Source organism: Ptychodera flava, chromosome 14, assembly GCF_041260155.1.
Source record: "Ptychodera flava strain L36383 chromosome 14, AS_Pfla_20210202, whole genome shotgun sequence".
Classification (NCBI taxonomy): domain Eukaryota; kingdom Metazoa; phylum Hemichordata; class Enteropneusta; family Ptychoderidae; genus Ptychodera; species Ptychodera flava.
The window spans coordinates 9,097,597-9,120,786 of record NC_091941.1 but is presented as its reverse complement, the minus strand read 5'-3'; the positions used below and the strand labels follow the sequence as shown (position 1 = coordinate 9,120,786).

Sequence of the window (23,190 nt, the reverse complement as noted above, 5' to 3'; positions counted from 1 at the left end):
AAACAGTTTCTACATAACGACAATATGGGTTTGTACTTTTTGAAACTTATAACAGTGGACCGGTCAGTGGTCAGCGGGTAAATGGTCTATGTCATCCTACCCTACGCAACGACACAACGGCAGATGAAGGCTGAGTGATTCAGTTGAAATATTCTATCGCAAGCATTTCGCTCTGAGTTACAGGAATTACGGCAAAAGAATATGATTCCAGAGCAAAGAAACAACTGAAACAACATTTAAGTTATATAACAGTTTGGTTTGTGAATGTGTAAATAACGTAAATGATATAAGATAGCGTGTAATTTACGAAACAGTTGACTGTTTAAATATTGGGAGAAGTTGACGTTTGTTATTAAGAATCTCAGGCTTTGCCCAATACAATTCCACTCTAAAAATTCTCTTTATTGTGAAAAAAATACAATTATCGAAATGATTTACTTCGGATGTACAGATACATTTTTATGAAGTCAAATATATAACATTCTTTTTTGCTGAAAATGAATACTGAAGTCACTAAAAAAAAACATCGCATAAGATCAGCAATCAAGAACAGTAACAGGCAATTTGTTTACAAGCCATAATTTACCACCGGGGGCACAAATTCAGTTTTCAACACTGAAGAGATACACTGCACAGACAGAAGTCGACCGGCGGGTCCGTGGCTGATGATGGCCAAGTAAAATGCTGAAATGTCACACTGAAATTTCCATTGTGAGTATACTTATTACAACCCTTACCGCAGTGCAATCCAAACTGCATCAAAATGAATTTGTTCATTTGGAATGATTTCCTTAGCCACGGACCGTCGGCGTCCTTGTTTCGTATACGTGCACATGTCGTGATACCTCCAACAAACGTTAACACAGAATCGTTTTTGATTCATTTGCTTGATAAATCGTAAAGAGAATACACGAATAGTAAATATAACTCTTGGACGGAACGAGAACAGATTGTTGGTCGTGCATAAAAAAGTGAGATGGAGTACTGCTAACGTGAATGAAATTTTCGCATTTCGCCTGTATTTCAATATCAAAAAATAACCCTTGACTGAAATGCTTCTGCAAAAATCGTAGTTGTTTGCATATGAAAAACTGCTATCTGACTGACACATTTACCAAGAAAATGTTTTCTTGCTAATGACATCGTAAACCATTTTCCCCTTTGCGGCAACGGCTTGAGGAATAACCGCTTAGATCTTTGGAAAACATAGTAGACGGGAAATACAGCTCTGAATCGCGAGAATGGGTAATTAACTTTTCGTACTCCACATTCCCAGCACTCCCTGTTACATTTTGTGTACAGCAATAACTTAATCGGGAATGGGAACGGAATGCGTTAATTTTACAAAACGACCTAAGTACATCTCTATTATCCAGAATTAATCCTGATCTTTCTGCGTAAAAAATGCGTGTAAAAATATGTATATAAATATATATATATGTACATATGTTTTAAAAAGTCAGGTGAGTGGAATGAAAAGTACAAATGAGTTGACACAAAAAATTGATTAACACGCTTTCAAAAATAAACTGCACAATGTGATGTGTTTCTATGTTTTCAAAATGTGACATCTTTAGTCTTCGTCGTAGGGTATGGCACTGGCTTTTGTCGATCTCAGCTTCCCTACGTCATCACTACCGTTTCCTTGGCGACGGCAAGGAGTTCAAGGAACTGCTTGTAGTACCACTAGCACCGGTTGTCAGTCTGGAAGTCTTCCTGTTTCTGCTCTGCTGCTGTTGCTGCTGGTTTGCCTAGTGGGAGCAAACGGCCAAACAAGCAAATTAACAACAAATAAACACTGAGAGCAGCGTCAACTTTTACATGCTCACTCAACTCAGTCATTACTGTAAAAGATGTATTCTTTCAGCACTTCCATGCGGACGGTTTGCAAAATAGTATCCATGCAGCTGTCATCATATCTCACTATGTGGAACTGGTACAACAGTTTTGAATAGTCTGACGAAATTATTTTAAAAATCAGATCTAGGAAAGTTTTGCTGGCTTGCACCGACTGTTTAGCTCGTACTCACCGGAAGGAATGGGTATAGAGAAAATGGCAAAAAGCAAATAGCCTTAACAAGAATGGGTGTACATGTCGTTTAAAATTCTATTTTAAAATGGAGATTCCTTAAAATCAAAGAAAAATATCGCTTCTCCTTCACACACATTAAACTGTAATGATTCAGTTTATTGCAGCTAAAAATAATAGAAAATAATAATAAACAATTCATGCCCAAAATAGCCAGCACCAAGAGTATACCAATTTCCTTAAATTTCACCTTTCACCTTTCACCTTCCACCTTTTCCCTTTCGCCTGCCAGCAAACTTCTTTTCGTGCTATGCTTACTAATATGTGTGTACGCCTTCCTTGACACAGTCACCGTACTCATGTCGATTTTGCAATGCGTATATTGTTTAAAGCAATTTCCCATTTTCCACCCTAAAATGTTACTCATCGTTTGTAAAGGACGTATTCTGTGTGCATGCATAAGATGAATAAACTACCGGGCTACAAGTGCACTTATTAACATGCATATAGGATTGAACATGCTTGTTACTACCTTCAATCGAGAGAGAGTCCGGCGCTGAAAAGAGCCATTGGAATAAGAAAGAATAACACATTACAACTTTCTTTTGACAAGTTTTATTATCTTTTTTTTAGTTTGATGACAGTGTAGAATCATTGTTGTTATTTGTCGTTATTATTATCGTTAATTTTGACGTTAATTGGATCAATTTATTCATTATAGAATATTGCTGTTTTTGTTGTTGTTATTGATAACAAAAATTATTGTGATGATGATGATGATGATGATGATGATGATGATGATGATGATGATGACGACCACGACGATGACGATGATGATGATCATTCAAACGACGATGATGATTGTGGTGGCGGTGGTGGTGGTGATGATGATGATGATGATGATGATGATGATGACAGTGATCGTTTTTGTGGTGGTGCTGGATGACCATATGGTAACAACATTTATGACGGTATTGTTGATGATAGGAAGAGCATAGCGATCATGATTGAAGTTAGACTGATTACGATCATGCATTCATTAATTCCATCGTAAAGAGGCACGCTGTATCTTTTCAAGAGTAGTATGACTATGTGATTTATTATTAGATAGAGTGTATCACTTGTCTTTGAACTTCATATTTCGAAATCTTGTTACGGAAAATCGCACAGATAATTCCTTTCCCTATCTAATTAAAATAAGTAGCCATTATAAAACTCACCCGCCCAAGATCCTTCACGGGAGATGCCCTGTTAAGCTTGCCCGGGGCGGCAAACAGATATGCTTGGTTTTCTTGCGAAGGGGAAAGTCCAAAGTCGATTGCAGGCGTGTTCATCCTTTGTGGCGTAGAGATCTGAAATGGCAAGTAATGAGTTTTAGATGGAAACCTATTACGAGATAAAAAGTCTACATGGCCTATCTTGGTCATCTATACTATTATGCCATATATGGTGACTTCTATTATCTGACGCCGAAAACTTGACATCGCTGTACTGGCGGAGACAATCGTATTTATACTTTTGCAAGCGTAGATTATACCAACGAGTACCGTACCCTGTACACAGGCAGAGACCGGAACACGGCGCCACCATCGACATCTGTTGTTTTGACATATTCAAGATGGTCGTTGTAAAACTGAGGTTTCCTCAGAGCACCGAAAAATTTCTTATCCTCGGGATCCAAACTTGGTTTCGGCTTCGGAGGTTTCTGAAAGTAGGCAGATCTTCGGAAAGGCTGCCATCTACGGAGAAAGCAAATGGGTTTTTTCATGTCATTTTTATGAGAAATATTACTTTGAAAATAACGTGTGCTGGTTAAGTGCAAATTTGGCTAAAAACGCCAAAGAGACGTATTTTTAAAGAGGACCTAAGGGAGATGCATCGATTAATATACCAGTGTGTTTGACATTGATAGACCACTGCAGTGTTTTCTGATCTATAAGAATCATATGATTGGAAAAAAATCTCAGAGAGAATCCAATTTGAAGGGTAGTCGATTGCAACAAAGTCGATGACGTATCAGTAGACTGACTGCCAAACTAGTGTGTGTAAATCTAATCTACTGCACCCCTTACCTATCTTCATTGAAGATTAGCGGATACTCATACGTCTGCACTGGCTTGGCTTTCTGTCGGGCACTTTTACTCTTGATAGGTTTCATTGGTCTCTCACTGATATCGTACGGAAGCACTGGTGTAGTGGTTCTCTCAGTGTTGGGAATGTTCCACGGTCTGTGTTGACCGAAGAATCCCATGAAATGACCGTGGGAATGAGTGCCTGCATACCACATCCTGTCAATGAACATTGTGTCGGGAAAAATTACATTTACTAGATAAACGTTTGTTCATGCAGTACTGCTGGTATACAAATTTACATTAGGCCCTACCCTATTGTTTTTTGTCGGAGCATTGCATAACACTGAAGTCTAATAATACCAATCTTCTTTCCAGGCAGTTGCATAAGAGTTGGCAGTTTAATACTTTCCCCACAAATTATATATTTGCCAGTTGGCTCACGTAACTTTTAACAAATCCTCCCCCATATATCCGCACAATTAAAATAGTCCTTCCTGTAGATATAATTCTTTTCAGTTGCCCATTTTTCAGTCAGAGTGGTTAACGAGCATTTTATAAGGTTAGATATGAACGTATGAAAAATGTAAACTATATTGTGTCAATGGACAAGAAAAGATGAACCAGCCAACAGTTTCTTCCAATTGCATTTAACCTGTTCTGAAGATTCAACAAGACATAATGGGACAGGAGTAAGTATATCCTAAAGACGCATTTCTGGACTGAGAATACACGATGCAGCAGCCTTGCTATACGAAGGCTAAAACATCATCTACGCTTACCTTACGGAGCCGTCGGTTGATCCGGACATCACGCCTTTCATGTGATCGATATACGTCAGCGTAACTACCCTGGTAAGGTGAGCACGCCAACTGATCAGCTGCTTCACGGCGTCCTAGAGAGACGTGAAACTTTGGATGAATAAACTGAAATAGCAATGGTGATCCATGTCTCAGGTCAAAAGACATACGCAACTCTAGTCGCTTAAGTGGAATACGGTCACCTGTAATTTAAATATGCCCATATATGGTCAAACGGGCGTTCCTTGGTATTCAAAATGCCCATGTGAGGGCGGTTTTTTTTTAAAAGCGGCCACCCGCTTAAAATCTGTGATTGGTCAGATTTTCTCTTTCAATGGTAACTGTTGCAAAATTGGAACAGGTGACAATATACCTTTAAGTGGAATAACGACGTGAAAATGCCAATGTTGACACTTACCCTTTCCTCAGTTTTCGGGTCTATGAGAAATTTTCCAATGTCCCACATCGTAATATATCCCTCTGAAATAAATATGAAAAGATGACACTAATGAGCAACAGAAGAAAAAGAGCAACAGTTCCTCAAAGTAGGATAAGTTAAAACCGCAAAGGATATATACACCTGAGATTGCCATTAAGGCACAAAGCTAAATCTTTTATATGGTTTGGTCCGAACTAAGTAGGTCTTGTATCAATGCAACAACCATGAATTAAACTAGAAGTTGGTACAGCAATGTAAGGACAGTTACATTAGCTGTGTGGTAAGAGGTTGGAGAATGTGGTGGTATAGATAGCCATAAAATGACGTATAGATAGACATGACGTACTGTGATCTCCAGTGAACATAACATGGCAGTCCAGATCAGCACACACAGCGGTCACTGGTGAGCCTTGCTTCCTTGTCATGGCCGAAACCCTCTTCACCATCTCTCCCTGGAACATGATAAAACAAGACACACCTTTTTAGTTTCTATGGAGTGTTTTCCTCATGTAGATACATGAAATTGATCGCGAGACTTGTCGATTACAGAGGAAAAATAACTCTATGTCAAAATAAACACTGCATTTTTCGGAAGAGTAAAAAGTTTGTAATTTTGTTTCATCAAACATATAAGAGGAATGCCTGTCCAAATTGTAAATGTATTAAAATCATTTCTTGTTCACTCTCTCGGCATGCTTTCCAAGACAGCAGACATAGCGTTGATTTTATGAACTTACCTGTAACGTCCAGAATCGAATACAAGCATCGGCATGACAAGTTACTATTAACGGGTCATATGAGGTCACAATCATGGTCGCCTGGGGATCAATATCCTCTTCCTCATCGTCATCTGCATCACCGGTATTATCATCTTTAATGCCTTCTTCGCCATCATTTCCACCTTTCTCATCATCATTCTTCATCTCTACGTCTACAATGATGAATTGCCACAGAGAAAGAAGTTTCAAAGTTAAGTCTATACAACTCGTTTACCCTTCCTCATGACTGTAACTTTTGACAACAATTCCCAATTATTTTTGTTCTGGGAAACAAGCGCATTTTCTCTACTTCCTTCCAAATCATGTCTAAATACTAAGTTGTGGTATTGCAAACATTACACAATACAAAATGTTATTGTTGACAATTAATTTTGTAAACAATAACATAATACAATGTATTACACGCTTGCAGGCTTTATTGACATGTTGAACACCAGGCTTTATGATGACATGATTTTAGGAGTCGAACAATTACATTGTAAATCGTGGAATATATATCAACAGTTGCGGCTAATAAAGCTTTAACAAGCATTCTTGCTAGGTGATCTACTATATTGCATGGTAGAGCCAGATGATTTTGCAAATTATCCGCTACAGTATTGAACAGAGCGGCACAAGTTGTCTCAGCTCGGCATTTATTAAAGTCATTTACAATTGGGCAATAAAATATTTTACGACGTCGGGTAGCTTTTAAAGGTTGCTTGTAGGTAATAACATTTCAGTCACCGTTGTAAACACTATTAATTGTTCCTTGTAAACGCCACCATTTACCTTCTTTGTTTTCTTTGTCCTCTTCCATCTGGCTTAGCCTGCTTTCCCTTTGACTTGCTTTCGAACTGTCCTCTGATTGGTCCACCTGTAGTGACGAAACAGTCACAAGATCAGGACGTGAGAGACAGAAAGTACGTTATAGTCTCTCTCATAAACGAACGGGCTTGAGCTGTTTGTGTACACAGAATAAAATTTCATCCATTTCATTGGAAGAAACCATCGTTTGGCAAGAGTGGAGACACTAAACTTGATTGAGATAAAGACAAGGATAACTTAAAGATAAGACGACTGGGAGTAAAATGATCATTGATTGACATAAAAAAGCAGTCCCCCCTGAAATGTGCCGTAAAATGTTGTTGAGAAGTGCTTCATTCTTTCCGCTGTGACGTCACTACCATTACGGGAATAAGTTACTTATATTGCTTTCGGTCAATGAACCTTACTTGTTCATCGTCTCCTTTGTCAGCAGCGTTGTCTGCTTTCACTGAGCCAGTTGGAGTATTCGTGCCCGAGACATGTCCTGTCAGCTTCCTACAGAAGACAAGAAAAAACAAATATAAATCAGATGACACTGTCGAATAGAAGTATTGTGGCTAATTAGTCCCTAGATTAATTTCAACAATTATATGTTCTCGATTGCAACTCCACCTTTCGATTAATTTCAACAATTGTATGATGCTCTCGATTGCAGCTCCCTGATGGATTGAATTCAAAGTTACACATTCCGATAAGAGATGTCCGACCGAACAAAGAGCGACGTTTCATTCTTGAACTTTGTAAATTCGAATTCCTGTGTTTCATTGCCGTACAATCATCTACCGTTTGCAAGCCTTATTGCTGGAAACGTCGACCGTTTTAATGTCGCTTGGAGCGTTACCTTTGAAATTATTTTAGTATAATGGAGGGACTCGTGCCATTCAAAGTACACGACAAGCTTGCTAGCACTGTCTCAGAGATCAGTCGTAAAAACAATGCAAGTAGTATTTTTCGTCGGTACAAAACTGCCGTACTGTGTATCCGAGAAATTACTTACACTATTCAAGTATTGTTTTCTATCAGAAATACACGTATATAGATTGAGACTCATGTACATAAAATTATGCACACTTGAATAACCATGCTGTGATACCAAAGGTATCAGCGACATCAAGTCTAGGTTATAGGGATGGACTTTTGACTGCGAAAATACACGGCTTTATTGATTGATTATTTGAGCTATTTGACCGGCAAAAGACTTAACTAAAAGTTGCAATTCCCATCATCCGAAGTATTTTATTCAGTTTGCTTACTTGATATACGCTGGGTCTGGTCGTCTTATTTTATGTACAAGGAATTTCAGGGCGTTGACTCTTCTTGTATTTTGAGGCTTGCTTCTGTGGCCCTCTCGTGTTCGTTCTCCGCTCTCTCTGCTGCTATTGTTACTTGAACTATCATCACCTGGAAGTTTGAAACTAAAGCAAGGGGAAAACACACTTACAACTTGATTATCACATACCTTCATGTTTTAACAATATTCAGAATTCAAAGATTGCATCGTACAAATGTCTATAACAAGTGCATGAAAGAAGCTATTTCTGGGTTCCGCCCATTATAATTTCCCTCTCCGTTTCCTGCACTCTCTTCACCTTTCCAGCTTTTAGTATTCCATTTACTTGCCTAAATGTAACAAGGTCGATTCTTGGCCGCAAATGACAAACAATGTCAACGAAAGCATCGTTGTGAATAACACCATTTTGTATTAATTTTTTTTCATATTGTTTTGTTCTCGAGGGTCAATGATGGTCCATATTCTTGTTAACTCTGACAGAGTAAGAACACTTACACTCTCTGAACCGTTGCTCCTTCAATATCCCATAATGCTGTATTTCCATTCGAGCAGCCCGTTGCGAATATATTTTCACTGTGTAAGATATCCATGCAGCAGATCTCATGTGTTGATAGAATGTCATCCTAAAAATACCAATTCATGGGAGTAAATGCATTAGTTCTATGAGTTTCGACACTGACATTTGTCCGAAATTCCTATTCCTAGTTGGTTTGTTTCATGCAAGGCGGGAATGGAATATGCCAATCCAAAACTTTTCCGTGCAATGTTGTTAGGTTGAGATTAGATGTCCAAATACGCTCAGAGAAAATGAACAACCAACCTTTTTGAATATGCTCGTGATTTGGGCTGAACCTTGACCTATCTCGGGTAGTGGCGTAGATCTTGTGAAGACGTTGGGAGACCCCGGTGAACTCTTTGTCGGTTCTTGCGGCCAGTAGTAAATATCGTTGAACTCCATCACGAAGAGTAAATCTCCATCTTGTTGGTCCTGAGGAAATAATTAGCAAACAAAGAGCAGGTATACAATTATAAAATTTTGTTTCATAGTCGTATTCACAGAGTCTATATTCAAAATGCGGAAAACACTGACAAAGAGTGTGACCGTTGACTATGCGAGAGTTGAGGGCGCTCATGTGCAAGGTATATGTCATTTCCTACATTCATTTATGCAAAGTGTATGACGGTGACTGGCTATTAATGGAGGTTATTTATTGGGCCTAAAATAGAGACTTACTATTCTTGTAATATACGTACCTGCAGGAGTTTCAGTTTGTTGTTCCATCCCATAGCGATGAGGCATCGTTGATCCTTGATGAGGCAGTACATTAGTCCTGTGACGCTCAGATCCTCTTCTCGCTCCGGGTCGTGAGTTTGACTCCAGGCTCGTATTTCCTGACCACTGCCAAAATCCCACACTTTCACAGAACCTGAAAGTAAAACACAGACAGCAACATACGTGAGATCTTGCAGTCACTTTATCAACAATTTATGGACACGAAATCTGCGGAAAGATAAGAAGTATATGTTCACGTTAACTAATATGCCTGTTTATGAAAATTGTTAACTGACCAAAGCAAAACAAAATCAGAAAGAAGAGAGTTCGGTTAAATTTAAATTCGTAAAAAAAATATTTATCTATTTTGTTTATTTCATGACAAGAAAATGTCAAAAGTAAATGAACGTCAATTCATTCATATCATGAAGAGTCAATTGTTAGGTATCTGTGTTTTGTACTTCGTTCTTATCTGAAGGTACATCATGATTTATGGTATTTATTATACAAGTGCATCTGATCCTGCTACCGTGTATTGAATGAGTACAAAGATCAATAACCGTATTATTAGTTAAGCATATCACACAGTGTGCCATTAAGAAGAATTGGTTGACGCACATAAATCTGACAGTTTTACTATGTGATCCCTTTCTGTGCTGGGATAGCTGCGATGCTGTTTCTGCGATTGAACATATCGTACGAACCGTCTAGTGCACCGGATGCGAGTCTGTAACCCGTCTTGTCCAGAGCGATCGCGGTCACCTCAACATTCGGACCGTGGGCCTCTGCTATTTGGTATACTTGCCGACCAACTTCCATTTCCCAGACCTGCGTACAAAAATTTGAAATGATTACATACCAAAAAAAGTGATCGACGCCAACAGAACATTCCTTTAAAAGTGTTTCCTCTCGCGATGATGGGTTATCTGCATATCAGTACTTTGTTGAATATCAGAATATTAAAGTGAAAGATTAATTCCTGATAAGTTAAGGTCAAATCAGTTAATGATGATGAAGTAACGGACTTTCTTTTATGCTCACCTTAATAAGTGATTCAGAGCACACCGAGACAACTTGATTGAGTTCTCTGTTGAAGAGCGCCTGCGTAATGGGTCTATCGTGAGTGTGCGGTACTTGCATAGTGTCTTGTACGGCTCGGGTCAATGGCCAGACATCAAGAACACTGCATCCTAATGGTGATAAAATCCCCAACACATGTTAATGGATATGTATAATCCCAGAGGAGTACAACGGGACAAGACTTGAATGATCTCGTAAGGCGCAGTAAACGGAATACCTCATGCTTCACGATGTACTCGCTGAAGATGTAACATTATGATAATGAGTACTGTGTACAGGGAAAATCTACTGGTGATTCAAACACCCCAGAGCTAATTTTCAACATCAAAGATCATGAAAGCGTTTACTCGACGACTAAGACATTTTCGGCAGGCGTACCATGGTGACAACAATGACGGTATGATTCATGCGTTAGCAAACAACTTCAAGATTTTCTAGTTTCACACATTCCCACGTTTCTCCGCTTTTTAATATGCACGACAGCTACGAGTTCAGCTCGTGAACTGTTTATTTGTATGGAAAACGAAACAAACGGTTTCACTTTGATAGTCTTGTTAGACCTTTCTGCAAGAAAGAGAGACATCCCTTTCATAGACCAGTGTCACCGTCTTATTGTCTTAGTACGTTCATGTTTACTCATCTCTCATTTCAAATCTGAAATAGTTATCAAGTTTTCAGATCAAAACGTTGCTAATAGTTACCTGTCACTAATCGTTCATGTTTATCATCGAACACCATACAGTGAATCCTCTTCTCTCCTGGCCGCTCTTCGTTGTCCGTAAACACCTGTAAACTTGTCAAGGTGTGAATATCCCATATTCTGAACACCTGATGAAGGGGAAAAAACGGAATCTTTGGGTTCAATGAGAGTAAAAGAGATTGTAATAAAGACATATTTTTCATACTTTGTAGCTGGCGTAAATTGCAATTATCGCGTATCATTTTGTATATCGACGTTGGTGGCGCCGCTATTGATGCAGATGATATGATTATGATTATCTTGTTCATAAAAAGATTTGACAAGAACGTTTGACGAGAAACGTTATCAAGTGATATCGGCATTAGGCACTACGACACAGCCGCTTTGGTAGGGGCGAGAGTTTAGCATTTATAAAGACGTTGAGTGGATGAAATGCAGTCGTGCGAATCGAAAGAAAATGCGTTAATATTAATGTACTTTGCCTGGAGACCTTGATTTCAGCTCAGGTGCTCACTTAAGGGACTGTGTAATCACTTTACATCAGCATTTAGGAGATAAAGGAAGATAAAGTTTAATTACCTTACCATATATAGTTAGGGGAGCGTGTTGTTGTCACTGATTTTGACTGACTTACTGATTGATTGATGTAATCGAAAGGGAAACATTAATTAAGATGGTTAGGATAATCCTGATAATCTCTACTCACCCTAGCGGTTGAAAGACTAATCACGTGTTGATCCTTCTCATTGACAGCAATATCAATAATAGTGAACAAATGACCGATCATTTTGCCCGTCGGTTTTGAAAAGATGTGTGGATGCCATATCCTGATGACCTTGTCACCTCCCCCAGTGGCAATGACATTGGCCTTAGCACAGTAAGCAAAACAATTTATCCCCTTCGATATACCAATTGTCTGCCGTATTGGTCTGAAAAATAAACCATACAAAAGATTATTATCACCGGAATTTTTTTTAACGTAACGTGGATCAGGTCTGGTAGTATTCATAACCTTTTTTCTCCTTATAACTCTACCTGAGCTATACTTGATGTGTGGCAAACAGCAAGTATGCAGAAAAAGATTCATTTACCCCCGTCCTGCGAAAATTAATCTTACACAATGTATTTCAAAAGATTTCGTTCGGTTCACAAGAACTCTTTGAAAACTCAATCACGACAAAACGAAGAAAAACACCAACAACATTGTTCCATACTGTTAGAGTCGACGTCTGCAGTAAGTGAAACTCACATGTCGCTAGTGCTTTGGTTATAATGGAATTTCTATTGTTGTCATACTTACAGGTTATCCGAGATTCTCTCAACGTCTTCAAGAACGAATGAGACCGAGCTACTCGGTGAACAAGACGCAAAACATTTCAGTTCGGGAAAGTATTTCACCTGGAATTTTCACGAGAGGGTTTTGATTAGATGAAATGTGTCGCCTCCACAATAGAAGAGAGTATCATGATAGATAACTTTAACGATGATTCCACAATGACATACTGAGAGTTTACATTACGGTAACTCGCAAAATTCTAGTTGACAATGAAGTGATGTAATAGGAATGCAGAAACAGATTCAAAGGCTATGTGTTTATACTCCTGCATTCATTACATCTACACATATGTTTACTATTTTCGCTTGGTAAGACTGTCTGTGTACCATCTTATTTTGGAAATTGTTTTTCGTGGCTGGCATCACAAATTCGCAACATTTCAAGAGGTGAAAACTGACGTAACATGACGATATTTTGGGGACATATTTTCTTGTATATACGACGGTGAAATCAAATGAACAAACAGAACCTCTCCAGATGCCGACTCGACTCTGTTTCATCGAGTGTCTGTCACCAAGTCTCTATTATAAAGTTAAAACAATGATGCCAACTACATTTTAAATGTAGCCGATGGTCTACACAATGAAGCAACATTTTAATGTTTCTTAAACATATCTCTGGAGACTGAAATCGTGAAAATAATAGTCTCCGATTTATCTCCGATTTATTTTTGTCTAAACTCTGTAAATGAAGATAAGAAAGCCACTTACCATCAGCACCCAATCATCATGTAATTTTCTACTCTGTATTGGGCTGAATGACAAACAGATGAACAAGATTTTAAAACATGTCTTCTTTCTATAAAGCTGATTTGACATTGAACTACGTTCATTCTAAAGAGGGTATATTTATTATCAAATCACTGTTACTTGATGGAGCAAAATGAAACACTCGAGATACACTAGCTCTCACTTCTGATCCCGAACCTTTGCCGAGATGATAGACGTTGTGTAAATAGTATCCGACACAGCAGAGTTGGCGAATAACGGCGTATTGTATCACTGGCAGTTATGTTTTGCCGACTTGATCCGAGAACTGCCGAGGTGTTATCGTAAGCTTGAGACAGAGGCATCTTACTGCGTTATGACAAGAAGTTTTCTTTATATGAACATCTTGTACGATTTAATATTATTAAATGTATCATGTGAAGAAACATCGTCGATAGTCCATGGATATGATCGAGGACAATACTTACTAACTGAGTGTGGCGGGGTCTATACAGAGATTTTGCGGGTTTTTCTTGTCAATCCTTGCGTTTTTAGTGTTCAAATCCTTGGCCGCTATGGTAACCAGGTTGACATAACCTTCGTCGTCCCCGATCAATATACAGTCTTCGTGCAGATTATTGTTACAAGGGACGTAAGTCATGCATTGTGGAGAGTGCTCTAGGGGTTTGATCACGAAGTTGCTCTGCAAAGAGAATGTAATAGAACCAATTAACCCATATTGACATCTACATTGATGGATGGGAAGAAATTGTAAAAAGGTTTTACAATAGAGAAACGCTTTAAGGTTTAACATTAACTCGTCGCTATTAGGACAGGTGGTGCCACAGTGGTTTCATTGATATATGAGACAACCTACCATTTATGTTTCAAACGTATTTGTTGTCGATACAATTTTCAAAAGAAAGCAACTGAGGCTATTTCTCGCGAAAATATACGGACATTTCGCACGTTGTGACCGAGGTGGCTACAGGTTTGGGTCGTTCCAGAAATCATAAACATTCCCTTCCTCTCCTTTCCCTCCTTTTTAGTCTGTCTGTCTGTCTGTCTGTCTGTCTCCCTAAGAACTAATCTATGCCGATAGACAGAGATGCATTTGCCTTGCTATTTTTAGTAACAGCTGGACTTCTATCATTTTACCAAGTAACGCACAATTCGGGTTATAGTAAAGTTTTGAATATACTTTGAGTAACAAAAATGGGAAAATCATTTTTTGAAAACATGATTAAAACTTCAGAAGTACTGTTTGGCCTAAATCATATCACATAAATATCAAACTACATCTGCAGCCTAAAAAACTAATGGCATCATTATTGCAAGTTCTAATTGTAATTTTGTGTTCTCTAATCTCTCTCACTCTCTTCACAGACATACCTTGGGTGACCTTTAATGTCACAAGACTTAAGATATATATGTTAAAATTCTAGCCACAATATATCATCAAAGATGTTTGAAGAGTCTATGTCGACAGAATAATCAATAGAACACAGAAAAACTGTATTACGTGCCATGTGTACAAACATCAATGGTCATACTATGGAGTTTAATCAAAGCTTTGAAATACGTACGGGATGTTTTCCTTTTGATCTGTTGTCCCATATTGCAATGCTTCTTTCAGTAGCAGCGGCCACTCGTCTTATGCTAGGAAGATAATCAACTCCAGTGACCCACGAGGATTCCTACAGTAAACGTAAAAGATAGAACAATTGGTTAAAGGCTCAATTAACCATAACTTTTGTCGTATATTCAAGCACTTTCCGTAAAAAGTGTCTTTTTCTACTTCGAAAATCGAGTCCAAATGTCTGATTTTCAACTCCTCATTATCAAAGTGTAATGTCTGATGCAGAATTGATGTTGAAAGTCTAATTTTAGTCCGGACTGGAATTAAATTGTCAATAACATCGCATATTGATGCGTTGGCATAGCTAAGTATACGGCCAACATATTCTAGGGAGACGAATACATCGTAAACTTGTTTTAAAACAAAAATAATAATTCAGAATTTGTATAAAAAAGTTACAGCTACTGTGCCTTGAACAGATTGAAAACAAGACTTTTAGAAGATATAGTTTGCGTTTTCGAATCGTCAAATTTAGGACTAGAACTGCACAGACTTAAGTCTGCCATTCGGGGGGATTAAAACTGCCTCTTATTAGAAAAGTATTCTCCCTGTTTTGTGGCCGATTCATTACTGTGTTAGAAGATAGAAACTGTTCCAGCTTCATGAGTAAAAGTGCTTTTATGTTTGATTTTCATCCTCAAATACAGCGTTAATACAGGTATTATATTTCGAATTAAATCGGGAGCCGATATCAATAAAGTTCACAACAATGGCCTTTTCAACAAGGCTGGGATAGAAACACGTGCGTAAATCGGAGAGTCTTGTTAAAACGACAAAGCGACTGTATTGATCGCAATGGCAGCGTTGCGTTAGCCATATCGATTTGTAGTTGTAATAATTAACACACACATATAGACACACATTGCTGCAGGAAACAAACTGGCATCCGAATGGTCTGTGATGTTTGCAATGGCAACGGTTTCTAGATTTCAGGAATAGTAACTGAGGCGAAATTAGAAAATGAAATGAACTTACATTGATGTCACAACATGACTGCAAACGCATAGTCTGGAGAAAAAAAAAGAATTAAAAAATAATGCTGTTATTTCGCTGTTAAATTGAAGTGTGCTATTTTTGGAATAGCAGCACTCTGAGAAAACCATGGAGTCTTTTCATTCGATCACAGCACTAAGCATTGCATTGGTTAGAGTACACCCAGAGGCATACATATACACAACATGCTATACCTTTGAACAGCACTTTGCGAACAAGCGCCTTTGGTTGAAACCTAATCTAATGGATTCACGAGATTGAAACGCTCTCTTGAAGAACATTGCATTAGAGCATAACTCCTCTTTTCGCCCAGGAAATCAGTTTACGAACTTGCAAAGGCTGACTCGGGCTGACTTACCTTAGCCCCCCAGACACAAATGACTCCCTTTTGTGACGCGGTGAGGTAAATTTCATATTGTGGGTTGTACACTATACACTGGATGGTGTCTCGCCTCTTTTTGTCGCCTGGAGCGAAAGACATATAAAATGATTATTAGAGCTTGAAATTTGTGAAATGTGTAGATATTATATAAAACGAGATAACTGCTTGTAAAATGTTTAAAAATCGAGTTTTATTCGGCGAAGGTAAAACTATTACCAGTATCACACATCCACATATCTTAGTTAGGTATATATGCATCGTTGGACGAAAAGAAAATATCTTAACGGAATATTAAAGAAGGGTAACGAGTTCAGCGTTCAGTTTGTCTGAATTAAAAAGTGACGGTTCAACTCAGTGTACCTATCTACAATGATTTCTTTGGTAAATTCAAGAGTGTTATGTTGACAATACTGTGTTAAAAGACTAATGATATGTGTTTCCATAGGAGTTACGTGGTTGACCCAAGATATGCGACATCGTTGAGTGTGTGTGTTGTTGGTGCTATCACGATACCATTGTTCGAATAAAAACAAACAAAAACAAAGACTCGGTTTTCGCAGCCCGTTGAAAAATAAGACCGAATTAAAGGCCAGGGGGTCTCTTCCGATCTTGACTGAAAATATTAGCACGGAACGAACTGGCATTGACTAAAGTGTCCAATAGTGTTAAGTTTCGCTGATGTTATAATATCATAGCACAACCCTACGCTTGCTGTCAACAGGTATGACCTTTAGCGTGCCCACATGACCTTTATACTTTACTATTTTGTAATTACAAACCTGAAGCGACTCAATAATTTACAGTGTACTGGATAGTGTCATTAGATGATTTCGTGTTCAATAATATTTGACGACGGATTGATATCAAGTTCATGTTGTACAACACAAAACTGCGTTTTCTTTGAACAATAAACGAACCTTGATTACGTCCTTCAATAACGATCGACGATTGAATATTCACTCAATTTTACACGTGATGGATCATGTATTGTGTTTGACAATGTGTTTATTCAACAAAACTTAGCGGTAGTATTGCGGCTGTATTGCACGGTAAAAGTCCCTGCATAGTAACGACCCTAAGCCATGCATCTACAGACTATGTATTTCTGATCAGATTATGAGATTGTCCAGTTCAATATGGATAACTATCAGCATTTGAAATCAGACAGACCACGTTATTAAAATGTCAACTTGGTTGACTCATCAGACACTCATGTTTTCCTGATAGCTTTAGAGTTTTCATTAACGTCAGATAAAGACTATAGCAAATTTAAAAATGAAGTTCAATACTGTCTGCGTCAAGAAAATTCAACCCTTTTTAAAAGCTATAAAAACCTGATACTTGGTTTCAGGTTTGAATGTGGACATTTCTGTGCAGGCAATTGTATGTCTGTATGATGCGAGTGTTCTTACCTGCAGCTTCACCGATACGGTGTCTCTTGGAGACTGTAAATACACTGACCTCTTCATTGACAATCTGTTCCTGTTCTTCGTTGTCTGATTGAAAGTAACCGAACAACTGTTGGTAAAAAAGAGAAACCCTGAGTTTTGCATGTGCAATAATTGGCAATATCCTCGCATGCTAATGCATGTGTCTACAGGCAAATTGACAGCGCTTAATTACCCAGCAGTAAGTTCCCATTTCAGTTTCTACAAGTTCGCCCATGAATTTGGTATCATAGAGTGCAGCATTTTACGAACGATACCGAATCAAATGGGATGGAAGGATATAACATAGGATTTCATTATGTCTTCCCCGCTGTAAAAAGGACGATATTGAAAATATGGTGTAGTAACGAATGAACGAATGAGTAGTAACATACACACGGATAGAGTACGGCTAACTGGAGCGGTACTTGTTCACTGAGCTTCCGTGCTACATGTGACAAATAAATGCACACGCATTTGTAATGTGCCTTTTTAAACACATCTGGGCAACGATGAGATGAGCGTTGTATATTAATCCAAATATTTGCTATATGGATCCCCTTCTCGCGATCTGAGTCGAGTGTCAAAGAATTGACGAAGTATTGTAATAAACGTGCTGGAAATGTGTAACAGGTCAATGTGATTGGGTGTTTTCTTTTGGATTGTTAACTCAATTTAATACGATTTTTGAAATTGCAAAATTCATGAGCTGGTGATACCTAATCCCCTCATGGAAAGTGGAATTGTTCCTTATAATAAGAAACACAGTTTCATTTATGTTTCTCTCGCGGAAACTTTAAATCAGTAGTTCAATGAAATGACTCTTCAATGTAATATAACTAATATACATGTACAATGGATAAAGTTCAGAAAATCAGAAATCAGACTGCAAAGTTATTGATGATTTAGACGAAAGAAATATTGTTATCACCACCAGCAGTATAATCTCATTACTTTTCGATTAAAATCACATTATCACGAACATTACTACGCACAATAGATCGAAAAGGTTGCATCAGTTCTGGTCTATTAATCACAGGAGATGGTTCCATGACTCCCTATACATACTATACACTCTATACCAATCAGTGCGGTGGTACTATTTCCAGTTGTATTTGTAGGTACTGCCCGAGGCATACTGCTAAACTTTCCAAGCGGCCTCAGTGAATTCGCCCCCGGGTGTCTCCGCTAGAGGAATTTGTGAATACAGCCGATGCAGGGGGAAAGCGTCTGAACATGAAACCTTCCACTCGGTTCGTGACTATAACAAGCCGTGTAGATCATATTTCTTGTGTTCGGCTCTTGTCAAATTAGCTGACAAGGAAACAAGTGAATAATTTGATTAAGCACTTTTCAGTATAATAGCCATTTCTTTGGGGACTGCAACATTTCAGTCGAAAATATGGAAGAATTTATTATCCTTTTTTCATCCATTTATTCACCACATCAATCCTTTAAGTGGTTTGAATGAGAGGAATTGAATTACAAGATATGTCAACAAGCGAGATACATGCACGTGCCTATCACTTCAGTTATTAGTTTGCATATACCTTTGTTTATTCACGATGATATTATTTGAAGTCTGTTATATTAACTTATAACGATTTTAGGAGACAGTCAACGCAACACGTCCCCCCCCACCACGATTAAATAGCGGATATTTCATATTGGTAACCATGGGTTTCAAGGAACGCCGTATTTGCTAGTTAGCCCTGTTATGAAAGTCTCACCCGCCACACACATGCTGAGCACCGGCTACGACTTTAAATATCACCCCGGTGCCATAAATCAAACTGGTCGTCAAAGGTATGGACAATAGAGTTTAAGTATTGCTACCAGAGGAATCGAATTGAAATCTCGGATTTTCTCGTTAAACCTTATAGCCTCAGGAAGATGATATCTTCCTGTGTTCAAATAGCTTTGTTTTGGGATTAATTTTAAGCTGCAAATCCCTGGATGTCCTGAGGGCAACTCTGGTCAAACTGACACAGAAACTGAAGGTTCTACAAGAATTGTCAAGTGTTTTGCAGGGAGTTTATTGTTTAAGCGGTGTTATTGTTTAGGTTGCCAAAACTATCGCTACAGTGGCAAATCCCCACGTAACAAAACAACAAAAATCGATGCAAAGTTCACTCGCGAATTCCGAAAACGTCCGGCCCAGAAAACCGCAGTGACATATACACGCAGGTGATTTACCCTTGGGTTGCAATCCTACACTCACAGTATCGTGCCCCTGTACGTTCAGTTCAAAGGTTGTCCCCACTGTATCGCCACATCACGAATAACGACGATAGAATACGATCTCCTCGACGACCTGGCTAACCCTTCCCTGGCCATGATGTAATTACCAATATCATCGTCGACTCTGCCAAAATGTCCGACCCATTATGCGAGGGCCTACCTGGGATTTCAACTATAATCACCCTGGAAGTTAGAGAATTCTTTTTGACAGATCATGGTCTACATGAACTACTTAATAGAGCCCCGAATAAACATTATTGAATTATGCGGATTACTTTCTTCAAGCGACATAAATATTTGATTGAGCAACACAGCCACCAGAATCTCAAGTTGCTAGGTGTGAATGGTATCATTAACGTACAGACATGGCAGACGGCGTTTTTTTTAACAGCCAGTATATAATCATACTGGTTATAACTTAACCACAGTTTCCCATAAAGAATGGTTTTCGCAATAATTCTGTTCTCGTTATACGTAATCAGAACCCTAGTTGTTGTTGTTTTTTTCTATAAAATCTTTACAATGTCTGACTGAGTATGGTAATAACAAGCGCTCCATCCATGTACATACATATACTAACATTCAGATGCAAAAAAAAACTGATTTGAAATCAGCTGAATACAAAATAGAATTGTCCGTGAATTTTAATAATTCTGTGGATCAATTCTAAAGAAATTTGAAACACTTAAATCAACTCTTCCATCTTCACACATACAGAAGGAATTTTATTGCCGTTTCGTTCTGTGTTTTTAAATCAGTCAAAATACCATAAATATTAATAACATGGCTGCAATGGTCGGAAAATTGAGTGTGGATAATAAGGCATTAAATATCTAGTGATATAACACAAACGATGATGAACCAACACATGATACATTGACGAGGAATCGGTTTGACTATAAGAACGCTGAGCAGTGCATGAACCCCCTGATACAAAACAATTCTCATATGACAACCACAGATGTCCTTACCTCACTCCAGTCGACCTTGGCATCCGGATTGGTAGTTATTTTCCTGTATATCGCCTTTAGGTCTTGATTTCTAATGTCGGGTCCAAACAGCGACCGGATGTGGTCGCAAAATGCATCGAATCTGAGAGTTTCTGCGAGAGTGGAAAAACGTTACAAGATTCGAGTATTATATTTTGTGAAGGGTTCTTTTGAATTGAAAGCAGGATACAAACACTTACAGATATACTCCTGAAACAAGAGATATCTGAGGTGTAATGATTTACTGCAATGTGTATTGAATGGAAATCCGTTCTTGCATGGATGTAAAAAATAGACATCCATGGTTCTTGCAACAACATTGGAATTATGGAAAAGCATACAGTCACACGACCAAACGTTTGTTTCAAACAGGTGTTTACAAATGGCGTTAGTCATAGTACAAGCGCACATTATCACGGTGTTGTTATGTCACGTTCTACAGAATAGACGTTCACATACAGCACGGGGCTTCAGCACAGGTTGTTTCCGGGTGTCATGGCAAACTACAAGATCTAAGTTAATTAAGTACAGTGATCGTCACTAAGTGTGCCGCCCCAATAGGTTTACAAAGTAGGCTGGCGAATCGTCTTTGTGAAAAATACACCTATATACCCTACCATTGATATACTGTCGTCTTTCCTCAGGGCTGGCTTCACTGTCCTGTTGGGTGACTTCTGCTATGAGCTGCTCAAATTTGCCCAGTTTAACCTGAAAGCTATTATTGGTGTACGGTCTCGGAAGACCGCCGTATCCCTTAGCAGACATAGTGGCATTTGGTGTGTGGGATACAAGCCATTGTAGTGGCTATAACTCGCTACGTCGACATCGTCTTGGCAAATCGCAGTGGGATACAAGTCGTGTCCACGGGTTGTGTTCGTTAGCGTATATAGCCCAGGCAACCTGTGTACAGTGATTGGGGCTTGACCACCCTCTGTCACGCAGTCGCGATACGCACACAGGGGGTGTACAAAAGGCTCGGAAAGCGGTTGTCATGCCGACGACCGTCGCTCATGAATATACATGAAGACTCTGGCAGTCCCAAAGGACAATCGTGTCCGTCTATAATACGTCATTGTCCGGGGGTATTGCACGGTTTAATAGCTGTTTGGAACAAGGACGCCCAGACGGTGAATATGTCAAACTGTTATGGTTTATCATTTATTGCAAACAAAGACAAAGACAACTCAGAATTTATTTGATGGTCTTTCTATCAACATTGTAAAGAAAACTAAAGAGATAAAGTTTCAATATTAAACTTACTCTGGATCAATTATTTAATTTTATTGACAGTCCAAGCAGACGATTTATTGTTCTCTTGAGCTTAACATTTGCACGTTTTATTGACATTTACAAGCCTTGAATTCGAGTTCAAGGTTCACAAGAAATCTGCCGGAAAGGGGAACGGGCGTTAAATTAAACCGATATTCAATTGTTTTGATCACAAGCCTCAAAATGTCAATTACTATGTGGCTCCTTCAGCGGTGGTGAGATTCAGGTTTCCGGTTAGCACTCGAATGGTGGGGGCGCTTGAGGCTGACATAATTGATATGCCATTCCGCTTTGACATACACGTGCACTGTGAACAGGACAACTGTTTATTAAAAAGCACCCAGGCTAGTAGAGAATATCAGAACTGCATGACCGGGGTAACAAAACGTGCGATCACATTTACAGGGATTTTATAAGAGTTGAGGTGCATGGTGACTTCGAGATCGTACCTTGAGTTGCTAAAGGAAGTGTTGGTTTCCATGTCGGTGAAATTTACGCTTGGGGCTATGCCACGATAATAATTTGTACGGCGAATCTCCACATGGCTTTTCAATCATGACTCTGAAGTCGGAATAATTCCATATAGTTAGTGTAAGAATCATGTCTGTGCTACGGGATAAACACACACACACACACGCATATATATATATATATATATATATATATATATATATATATATATATATATTATATATATATATATATATATATATATATATATAAGACAAATTACTCCAAGTACAAAGTAATAATATCTGTTCATCATAGACAGTAGAGTCTTCCCCCCTACTGTCTATGGTTTCATGTATCCTGTAATCTTCTGTCTGAAGATAGCAGGGTGTGTGTGTGTGTAGATAATTGCTGTTCATCATGCAGATCGCTAATTTTTCAACTATTGCCAGCACATGGGTTCCATTGAGAATTTCGCAATCCGTTAAAC

The 23,190-nt window shown here is 38.6% G+C and overlaps 1 protein-coding gene across 2 annotated transcripts; it reads right to left on the bottom strand.

Annotated features, from left to right (window-relative positions):
- Positions 1-381: 381 nt before the first annotated feature.
- Positions 382-21,958, bottom strand: LOC139149234 (WD repeat-containing protein 64-like). 2 transcript variants are annotated; one of them, XM_070720848.1, is made up of 28 exons: positions 21,599-21,958; positions 20,964-21,094; positions 17,737-17,842; positions 16,301-16,407; positions 15,925-15,957; positions 14,897-15,007; positions 13,799-14,013; positions 13,314-13,356; positions 12,568-12,665; positions 11,974-12,196; positions 11,269-11,395; positions 10,529-10,677; positions 10,192-10,315; positions 9,469-9,641; positions 9,035-9,202; positions 8,710-8,837; positions 8,177-8,338; positions 7,331-7,418; positions 6,888-6,972; positions 6,075-6,268; positions 5,684-5,789; positions 5,317-5,378; positions 4,881-4,993; positions 4,102-4,317; positions 3,582-3,768; positions 3,250-3,381; positions 2,562-2,585; positions 382-1,751 (listed from the first exon to the last, which is right to left on the bottom strand). In XM_070720848.1, exons 1-28 carry the CDS (start codon positions 21,744-21,746, stop codon positions 1,635-1,637), a joined length of 3,570 nt encoding a protein of 1,189 aa, XP_070576949.1. In that variant the 5' UTR covers positions 21,747-21,958; the 3' UTR covers positions 382-1,634. The 2 variants fall into 2 exon arrangements, with proteins under 2 accessions (XP_070576949.1, XP_070576950.1); XM_070720849.1 differs by lacking the exon at positions 2,562-2,585.
- Positions 21,959-23,190: the final 1,232 nt, after the last annotated feature.